This window comes from Corvus brachyrhynchos, unplaced genomic scaffold (genome assembly GCF_000691975.1).
Source record: "Corvus brachyrhynchos isolate BGI_N302 unplaced genomic scaffold, ASM69197v1 scaffold142, whole genome shotgun sequence".
Lineage (NCBI taxonomy): Eukaryota > Metazoa > Chordata > Aves > Passeriformes > Corvidae > Corvus > Corvus brachyrhynchos.
In genome coordinates this window covers 10,551,239-10,561,112 of record NW_008237226.1, presented here as the reverse complement: position 1 = coordinate 10,561,112, position 9,874 = coordinate 10,551,239, and the positions used below count along the sequence as shown (strand labels likewise).

Here is a 9,874-nt window from a genome sequence, read left to right as displayed (position 1 = left end):
CGCGGGCCCGTGTCTGGAGGAGCGGAGCGCACCTGGTGACGGGAAGCCCGCCTCGGCCCTGGGCCGCGCCGGGGAGATGCCCCCGCCTGGGCCCCGCACGCCCGCTCGGGCTTCAGCCCCTCTGGCCTCCTCCGCCGCGGTGGCTTCGTAAAAGCTCCGTGCTTGCTTTCTTCTTGGAGGGCTTAAGCCGAGCGATTCGGCTGTGCTTGCAGGAGTTTGTGTCAGTAGGTAATCCTTAGAAGTTGGCTGCCCCGGTTCACCTCTGCCTGATGGAGGGTTTCCGTCCCGAAGCAGCCCGGCAGCTCGTCTGTGAGGCAGGTATTTGAGGATCAGCGTGGGCTATAAATGTCTGCTGTGTCCAAAGGCATTCTAAAAGGGGGAATCTGGCAGTGCTATCTGGCAGTGCTTTCCCGTTGCTGGAAATTAGACTTTACCCTGTATTCTGTTTTGTCTACAAAGAGCAATTGATTTTCTATTTTTAATATGTCAGCAAGGTATCCTGAGTGCAGATATTTCTCCATCACAATGACTGCGTTACCCATGTTTTATAATTTGACATTTTATTCTACAGTGGAGGTTATTCATCCAGAAGTGAGTTGTGTTAAAGCTTGCTTTCCAACACCTGAACATTTCAGCTCTGCTTTCCTGAATGATATTAAACAGTATCTTCCACGTTTCAATTTGCATCAGTTCAAAGTTTTAGGGCATTAAGAAAGCAGTTCTGTAGAGCCATGAGCTCTCAGATTTCCCCAGGAGGGTAAAATTTGCAGAATGAGTTAAACCTGTAAAAATATATGACCTAGTTTTGCATTGAGGGTATTTGGTGGGTGGTCAGGATTAATAAGCTGCATTGAAGAGAGTTGGTGAGTGTGATGCGTAAGCATTAGCCATAGTAATTTAGATTATTTTAAGGGTAGCATAGAACATTCTGGGTCGGTGCCTCCTACTGGACTGTTTGTTCCTTTTGATGGTGGCTGTGTGTGCCTATCCAAGACACTTTATATTGGAACTGAGTTTTTTTTTTTTCTAACAGTGCTGAAATTGTGTGAATAGCAGTGTGAATGACACTTAATCCATTGGCTTTTTGAGGTAAAGCTTAGTGATTTTATCTGTTAAGACCAGTTATGACACTTACCCTTGGTGTCAAGAGGAGAGGGTTCTGATGTTCCCTACTTCTAGTTCCTGTACATAAGTTATAGACAAGATGCTTCAAGGTAAAGTATTCCAGCCTTGGTCTCTGCCAAGGAGAGGAATTTAAATTTTAAGGGAGTCTAGCAAAAATGCAGGCTTTGCCTGCCTGAAAAGCAGTTGTGGGGAGTTCTTCAGGCAGTCAGACAGCTCTAGGCTGTCAGTAGTACCCACCTAAGGTGAGCTGGAGGAGTCCTTTCCCGGTGCACTTTTCTGGGTATTCCAATGGTGACAACACCCTGGGGAAACCGCACACAGTCGCACCCATGAACCCTTACCACACTTTGGAGGAATATGCAGACTGTTTCAAGTCTACTGATAGATGCTTTCTTTATATATGAAAATTGAGATTGACTGTATGGTGAACTGGCATTAGAAGCAAAAACTGCACTAGTTTTTGGTGCTTGATATTTGTGGACTTTTCAAGTTTGCTACTGTCTAGAATGGCCAAGATCACTGTAATTTTTTTTTAGCCATTAAAAATTTAGATCAATTTCCCCCACTATAACTGGTAGTTTTATAACTTAAGAATGTAGAAAATATTTTTTCTTAAATATGTTTAAGCATGAAAGAAAAGCAGATCAGGTTTTACATGTATTGTAATCATGCAGTTAAAACATAACGTTGAGTTTCTCAAGGTCAGTTTCCTACATCCTTTGACTGTATCCATATTGCAGACCCCAGCAGATTCATTTCAGTTTTGTGTGAATGCAGTTAAGATTAGGACTTTGTAATCAGTAATTTCAGGGGAAGATCACACTTCCTGTCAGGAAAAAATACTCTGTGTGTTTTTTATTTGACCCTTTCTGCCTGTCTTATTTTAGTTGCATTCAAAACCCATGCTGTTGGATGCCAAGCACATACATTTATTTACCTAGCTAGCAAATGCCATTTCCAAATTTTTCACCATAAAACTTATTTCTGCAGTAGTGTCAAATAGATTCTGTTGGCATGTATTCAGAGTCCTGCTGTCATGATCATTTCCCTAGTCTGTCGTGTTGGCCATTCTGTGCCTTTTCACTTGTTCCCCTTTTCTTGTTCATCGGATGTCTCGTCTGCTTTTCAGGCCGGTGTGGCCTGTTCCCGTGTGACTTACTGTCTGATCACTTTCTCATCTGGCGAGGCCATGATGGACACGAGTTGCAGTGGTCTTTCTCTTGTCTTTTTGGAAAGCTGGCTTCATCATGCTCGCCTCTTGTGCGGTGGCAACCGCACTGCACTGGCTGCGGGGAAGCAGTTGGTGTTTTACAGCTCTGGCTCTTGGTGGTCAGTAGTGTCTTAAATTCTGATGGAACAAACATTCAGTAGGATTTTGACTTAGTTTACAAGAAGTTTTAGATGTCTTTAAAACTGATGGCCTGTGCTGCCTACATTTGCAGCCTGTGTTAGCTCTGGAGAAGGCATTTTATCTCAACTGAGAAGTAGATTCCTTTTACTTTTCTCCAGCCACTCATTAAACTGCTTTGAGATGCTTAGGGAGGACTTCCTTCAGAATTTATCAGCAGCTAAATTTTTGACAACTTAATTCTCAGCAAGAGTAACTTGTTGCAGTACTAGTGACAGTTGAGAAGATTTTTGAAATTTGACAAAGTAGGAAAACTTCTTTCTTACCCACAACTGAAAATGAGCCATACTAAATGAGCTCTGATGTGTTGGTATTTCTTACTGCAACAAGTCAAGATAATTTACTAACTACATGCAATATTTCCATTAAACAATCCACATTTTGTTTATAAGAGAGGTTTAACAACCTTTTTTCTTGTTTTTGGTTAAATTTTGGTAACTACTAGCCGTTGAGAACGGTTTCTGAGCAAAACTAAGCAAATTAGCCTGTTTTTTAAGAATAAAGGTTGGCTCAGCAGCTTGTTTTAACTTGCTCTAGAATAATAGTGAATTAGCCTTCCTGCAACAGTAGCACATTGTAAAGTATATTAGTACAGCTCTGAAAGATGCAGAACACAGTTAACTGCTTGATGTACTGTAGCATTAACTTCTTCTGTTCCTTGATACATGGCAGTGGCAGATTGCACTGGTGCTTTATGTATCTGAACTATGTTCTGCTGGAAGCACCATTTTCAAATGTGTAGACATTTACCAGGGTGCTGAAATAAATTAGTTTCTGTCCTTTTGTGAAACTTGTGTGCTGGGACTTTCTTTAGTGCCAGTGTTTTGCTAGATGAGATCTAGCTGGAGCATTAGTTACAAGCCCTTGGGAGGAAAAAAGCCTCTTTCTCCTTTAGTATTTTCTGTCAATGAGGTTTCCCGTACTTCTGGTTTGTGTTGTGTCCCTAATTGTTCCTATTACAGCTCTTTTAATAACTCCATATTTTATGAAGTGTCAGTTAAAAGTATGTGAGAAATGCTAAAATTAAGAAAACTAACCTTTTACAAAGAACAGTTATCATGTATTCCTAAGTACTTGTTTTTAAATATTTTGTTGGCTACTAGTGTCTAAACACGTAGTGTCTAAACACTCAGGACTATTCTTAGAGTGTACAGTTGGGCCTAAACTGCTGAGACTGAATGCAGAGTTCTGCATCAACTCTAAAATATCAGTCTGGACCATTCCCCAAAACAGTGTGTAAAAAGAAAAGCATGAAGTTCCTTACTTCAACAAAAATAGTAATAGCTTGTCTGGTTAGATAGCTAAAGGAGCTCCACATGGTGGTTTCCTCAGTCTGGTTGCACTCTAAGGAATTATCTCTTTTTTAAATATGTTTGTTGTCTTCTCCCCACCCTTACAAAGATGACAAAGCATGTTTTCTTTGAACTAGCATTGAGAGAATTTCTATTATTAGAAAAGAGAAGTCATTGGTATTATATCTTAAGTTATTTGCAACACTGGAGGAATTAATATTTAGAAGTCCCACTAGCAGTTTTCCCCATTGCTTGGTTGAGAATACCAGGGCTCAAATGATAGCAAAATCAGTTGCAGTTGTCACTTGCAGTTATGTGAGCAAGAAGCTTCAAGAAGTACAAGGCATTGTAATCTTGGGCCCAAATGCTTGCTCTTATGCCTCCACCATGTGATGTCTGATTTCTGAACTAATAAAATGAGGCATTATTTCATGATGTAAACATATTGACAAGTTTTAATAAGAGCACTCTAACCTTGTTTACATAATTTCTGTGGAATCACACCTTAAAATGATGATGGCATGATTGTGATTTACAAGTATGGGGTGAAATGGGTGTTTCTTTTTATTGTGAGTAAGCATAGATTATAGGTATGTTCAACTAGGGGAACTCCTTTTATAAATGCCTTTTGTTTTGGACAGGTCAATTCCTACGCTGTCACAAGTTTGGGAGGACCTGTTAAAGATTATTATTGCTCTGAAATGGGAGTAGCTGTAAAATCCTCAGAGGGTGGAGATGGATTTCTGAAGAAGTTGCAATGTTGATTGACTTTGTGTTCTGTGTGGAATGGGATGTGATCTCAGTGTTGCAGTTAAAATAGTGTGAGCCAAATTTATTGCTGTATTCTAACATTGACATTTTACAGACATTTAAAAAGCCCCACAAATTTTTAACTGGTTTTTTTCAAGTGGGATGCCATGAAAAATCTGGGATTTCCCAGGATGGAATACAGAATTTGACCATGGTGGTTAATGCAGGAGTTTATTTTGAAGCTGTTTTACCAGCGACACTGAAATTTTTTCAGTCCTGCTGTTTTGCCTATTTTCTCGGACAGTGAGCACAAGACTAATTTGATTTGAACCTCACCAGTTTGTCAGTCCACCAGTTGCCAGCAGAAGGAGATAAAATCATCTCTGTTGGCTTGCATTCCATTAAATCTTTTCATGCATCAAATGGCCTGTATGATGTCCTTTCTGCAACTTCACTTGGAAGGATTTTGTGATAATCAGAAATACTAAATTTCAAGAACTTTTTCTTTATTTCACAGGTGGAAATAGCACTGTGTTTATTCATGTGAGGGCTAATATGGCCTAATTAAAAGTTCACAGGTACCATTGTTGTCTGAAATGCTTAATTCAGGATCCCATTGTGGTTGGAGTTTTGAGTAGGAGGATGAGTTTTGCACACATTTTCTTTCCAAGAATGCTCATAAGTTTGGAAATGTACTTTGAAGGATATTAACTGCTTAAATGCACTTGTGCTTTTGTTACAGTGTTGGGTTTTTTTTTAATGTCTGTTCCTTTGCCTTTCTTCCCTTAATCTCATGCTTCTTGGAGGAACGGGGTGATCCCAGTTCTATTTTAATCAAATCTGTTTGTGTCAGAATATTTTTATTTCAGAAATGTCACTATTGTAAGACCATGTATTCTTGTTCTTCAGTATATTTTTGCAATTCTAAGGAATGAGTACTCAGCCCTTCTGGTTGTGCCTCTTAAGGCTGTGCAGGTTAGCCTATCTGTTGTGATGTAAGGGAGTGAACTTGAGCCGGAAGTTTGAGTTGCTACATATCCTGTAGGACACCCTGCATTTCTACTCTTCCAGCGCTGTTAGACAAGGCCAAGTAGAAAATAATCTAGAATTGCAACATTCTTGCAGCAGCTGTCCAGCTGATTTTGAAACAGTGCCTCAGACTTGGGATGGTTTCTCACCTACCTCTTAATTGGTACTGAAAGCAGTGGGGAATGGAAGTGTATGGTGTTCCCAGTCACCCCTTATTCGGGATTTGGCATTCCAGACTGCATGGATGAGTTGAAGATCTGGTGATGTACATACCGTGGGAAACAAGTGTCCAACCTGTGTTACTGCAGAAAGAGTGATTGGTTTAAAGTCTTGCTGATTGTCAGAATGGTCTTGGAATTGTCTGACTTGGAGAGAGATGAGGGAGCCTTGCTTGTTGCCATGCTGCTGTTGTAACAACAGCTGCTGCAGGCTGAGATATCTCTGAGGCTTGAGTGTTTTCTCCTGTGTGAGGCCCACTTAAACCTTTACACTCCATGTCCATTATAATAAATCAAAACTTTGTTTAGGTTGGTTTTCCCCAAAGGTTGTGGTGTTTCATACCATTGTATCAGCTTACTTCTCTGAAGCATATGTAGTGATTTTTTGTGATAGCTTGAAAATAGTAGGATCAGTAAAAATGATAAGTATTCCTTATTCACTGAAGGAACTATTTGTGCTTGAAATCGCATCTGTATTTTACTGTATGATTTTTATTTTTTTTCTAAAAATCCATGCAAGTGGTTGTGGTTCCATTCTCTTCCCACCCACCCCCCACCAATGTATCTTGGTGTATTTGTTACTGATAGACATCTTAATTTTTCATGAAGCCTATTGGGGATTTAGGTATCCAACCTCTTTTAACATACTTGGAAGAAAAATACCATTTTTTATTGTTTATATACTCAAATTAATATTTCTGATCACAATGCTAGCAAATGTAAATTTCATTAACTTTGTAAAGTAAAATCATATACTATGGAAGTCTTAAGTCTTGTGATTTAATGCCTGAATTACAAATTTAATTTGATGGTACATATAATGAAGTGGTAATTACTTTTTATGCTTGTTTATTTATTTTGTAAAATTTAAAAATTCTTGTCGAGAACAAATTGTTTTATGTGAATATAATTGTTGTCATTTTGATAAGAAGTTATTTATTTACAACATTAGGCTAGGACAGTAAGGTTTTATTTAAAATTTTCATGCTGAACAAAGTTTTTCTTTTCACAGTCAGCAGTTTTTCTAAATTGAATAGTGTGCAGTAGGTAGGTGTGTTAAAAATAATTTGTTCTTACTTTGTGTATACAAGCACTTTAGTACTGGTACTTTGCTTTATGGTCTTACAACTGTGTAGTTCATTGTTTCTTTTGTGCTTTATGCTTGACTTGAATGTGTGCTTAAAACTTTGAAATAAGTTTTTTATTTATTTCTTTATGTTGTTTTTTAAGGTCTGGACTTTAAATGGTACTGGTCTTCTGTCTTTCAGTTGGCAGTTGTCCTACTGCAGCTTCTTAAAAATTCTTATGAAGATTATGAATTAGCAGTAGAGAGACCAACAAGGAACAATATTTCTATGAATGTTTCTAAGATCTTCCATTACTTTATTGGATATTTTCCTTTATTGAATTCTCCAATTAATGATGGTTGGCTGTTGCCTATCACTGTTTCTTTTAATTGTGCTTTATTTTACTGGCACCTTTTTTGTTTGAAATATTTTTTCTATTTTAACAATCTCAATATAACATGATGCTTGCTGTCTTCTTAATTTTTCTCTCTAGATTTCTAGATAATTGCCCATAACTCCTATTTCCCTTATTCTCTATTTTTTGATGCATTATGCCAAATGTTTTTTTGTTTTCCAGTGATCAAAGTAGCTGCATTGTGCTGTGTGGAGTTACGTACCTGGGTTGGTCTATGAATAATTCCACCTTGCTGTCTGTGTAGTTCTTATTTTCTTCGTTCTTTGTTTCTCTCATGTGTTGCCCTCTCCTTTATTGTTATTTTCTTTATGTAGTTACCTTTGTTTTCCTGCTGCAGTCACTGGGATGGCCATGTATTTTCCTTTAGATGTCCTTCATGCACAAAGGCTTTAGGATGCTAGGAGTGCCATTTCATGTTTGGCTTCACGGGGTGTAGCTTGGGTGCTACTAAAGAGGTTTTTCTCCCCTCCACCAGACACAAGCTGGTCTGACTGCTTCTTGTTTCAGGTCTAGCAGCTAAGTAGCAACCGCATGAAGAATTCTTTTGCCTTGGTGAATGAGTCTTGTGGAGGGATATGAGGGTGGGAACACAGGATAAGTTGCCAGATCAACAGCTGCATGGTTTGGTGCTAGGGAAGCGCATAGTGCTATTCTGCGTTTCCTTCCGCGTAGATCTAAACCAAGTCAATATCCAAAATAATTCCTGTACTTTGGAAAGCAGGGAATGTCACTATTCCCTCAGTGACTTCTGAATGCATCACTGCTTCCAGAAGAAGTTATGAGTAAGGTTTGTTAGCTCCAGTTAGGTTTCTTTTTTTTGTTCTTGGCCATGTGGCAATAATTGAAGTTTTCAGATATCTTCTCTAAACTTGCCCTGGGAGCTGGATACTCAAATGACTCAATTAGTTTAATCTATAATAAGTTTCAGTCTATAATCTTGAAGTGGGAAGAGTTGATGCACCATTTCTATGGTTTCCTTCCTCTCCGAATTCATTGAAATTTGTTGGAAATATTCCATGCCCTGATGTTTGAGAATGAAGTGTTTCAGCAAGTTCATGGAACTGTCCCTTTATGTAAATGCTATTTGTAGATATTCACATTGCTTTCCCTCTTCTGTTTCTTAATGGGAGAGGTAGTATGTGAACCTGGAGATATCCAGAAAATAGTTGACGTGCTGATTCTGGGCCCAGATTTAGTATGAGGAAGAAGATGACTACTTGAGGCTAAAAGATTAATTTAGGATACTCAACAGGCTCTTTGCTTTCATAGAGAGGCCAGATGGACAGAGGTTATGGAGCAGAGTCTTGGAAGAAGCTGTAGGAGGCTCCACGCTAGTTACACTTACCTGCAGCGCTGTCAGCAGTGTTCTGTAGCAAACCACTTGATAAAACTTGTGGAGTTTCTCAGGGTTGTGTGGGCAGCAGACAGCAGTTTTCTCAGTAACAGTATTAGGGAAAAGGCAAAAGTGCAGAGAACTGTGAAAGAGATGCACAGAGTGAGCAAGCCTTCCCAAATGCCTTCCCCAAACATCTCTGGAAAGCAAGTGGGTAAAGCACACAGGCAATAAGGACTGTAGGAGGTTTTGGGAAAAGGGGATATTAAATACATGAAGGGGAAAGATTTGATTTGTTTCTGTTGCATTCCTGTTACATTTGTTCCATTGGAAAAAGACAATAATATTTAAATAATTTCCCCCCCTGTTAAGTAAGGGCTTTTTTTGCTGATTAGAAGCAAAATCAGAGTGCTGATTTTTTGTGTTGGCACTGTCCATTCTGTGAAGGTAGGCATCAGCTCCTTATTAAAGAAGTTGCAGATTTTTTTGTATATTGTGCAGTATTGAAAAACTTGGTGACGCTGAACTAATCTCTTTCTCTTGCTTTATTTTGCGCAACTGGGTGATGTTATTCTGTCCAGAAAAACAGTTGCAAGGAACAGGAAGTTTTTAGGCTTACTCTAGCTTTGTAAAGGTTTGTGTCATTTTGTATAACAGCTGTTTCCATGGTTATTTTGTCTTAATCCAGTAAGCATGCTTCATATGAAATTTGGCCTTGTTGGAGTTCAGATGTACTCTCAGAGACCACTGGGAATTTGTAGTGAAATAGTGGTTTTATCAGAGTTTCTGTATTTAGTAACTGGAGAAAACCTGTGGTACTCAAAGAACTGCATAAAATTTAAACTTTGGAAGAAAACAGTGGAGTAACATTACAGTCTCCAGAGGAAGGTGCTAGTATTTTGTCAGTGGTTTTAAGTTTCTTTAAAACGTACTATATTTGCAGTTTGGGATCCTACTTATTATTTGTGTACTGACAGCAACTTCTTTGTGGTGCATACTCTGATCTTTGGAGTTTTTATATCCATTTCATTTTCCAGTTTGTTAATTATAATACTGATTAAAAAGCACTACATAGTTTTAAAAACTATTGTGGAACTATCAGTGCATTTTAGACAAGAAATTAGATATAGCGAAGGATTGACCATTGCAAGCAGGAGTCCAAACTGAAACTGGTTCATGCTGCTGGCACTGATTGAGGTCTTGGAACTAAAAGAACAAAAAAAATCTGCCAAAATAT

General features: G+C 38.7%; 1 protein-coding gene across 8 annotated transcripts in view; it reads left to right on the top strand.

The window, feature by feature from the left end:
• Positions 1-91: 91 nt before the first annotated feature.
• SNX13 (sorting nexin 13) overlaps positions 92-9,874 on the top strand; it is a 66,536-nt gene continuing 56,753 nt past the window's right edge. For 2 of the 8 annotated variants that reach the window (XM_017729377.1, XM_017729375.1), the window contains exon 1: positions 97-314. In XM_017729377.1, the coding sequence (XP_017584866.1) occupies positions 270-314 (45 nt within the window). In that variant the 5' untranslated portion in view covers positions 97-269. Of the gene's footprint in view, positions 319-9,874 lie in introns of all 8 variants that reach the window. The other 6 variants (XM_008629956.2, XM_017729374.1, XR_001860324.1 and 3 more) reach the window with 5 other exon arrangements.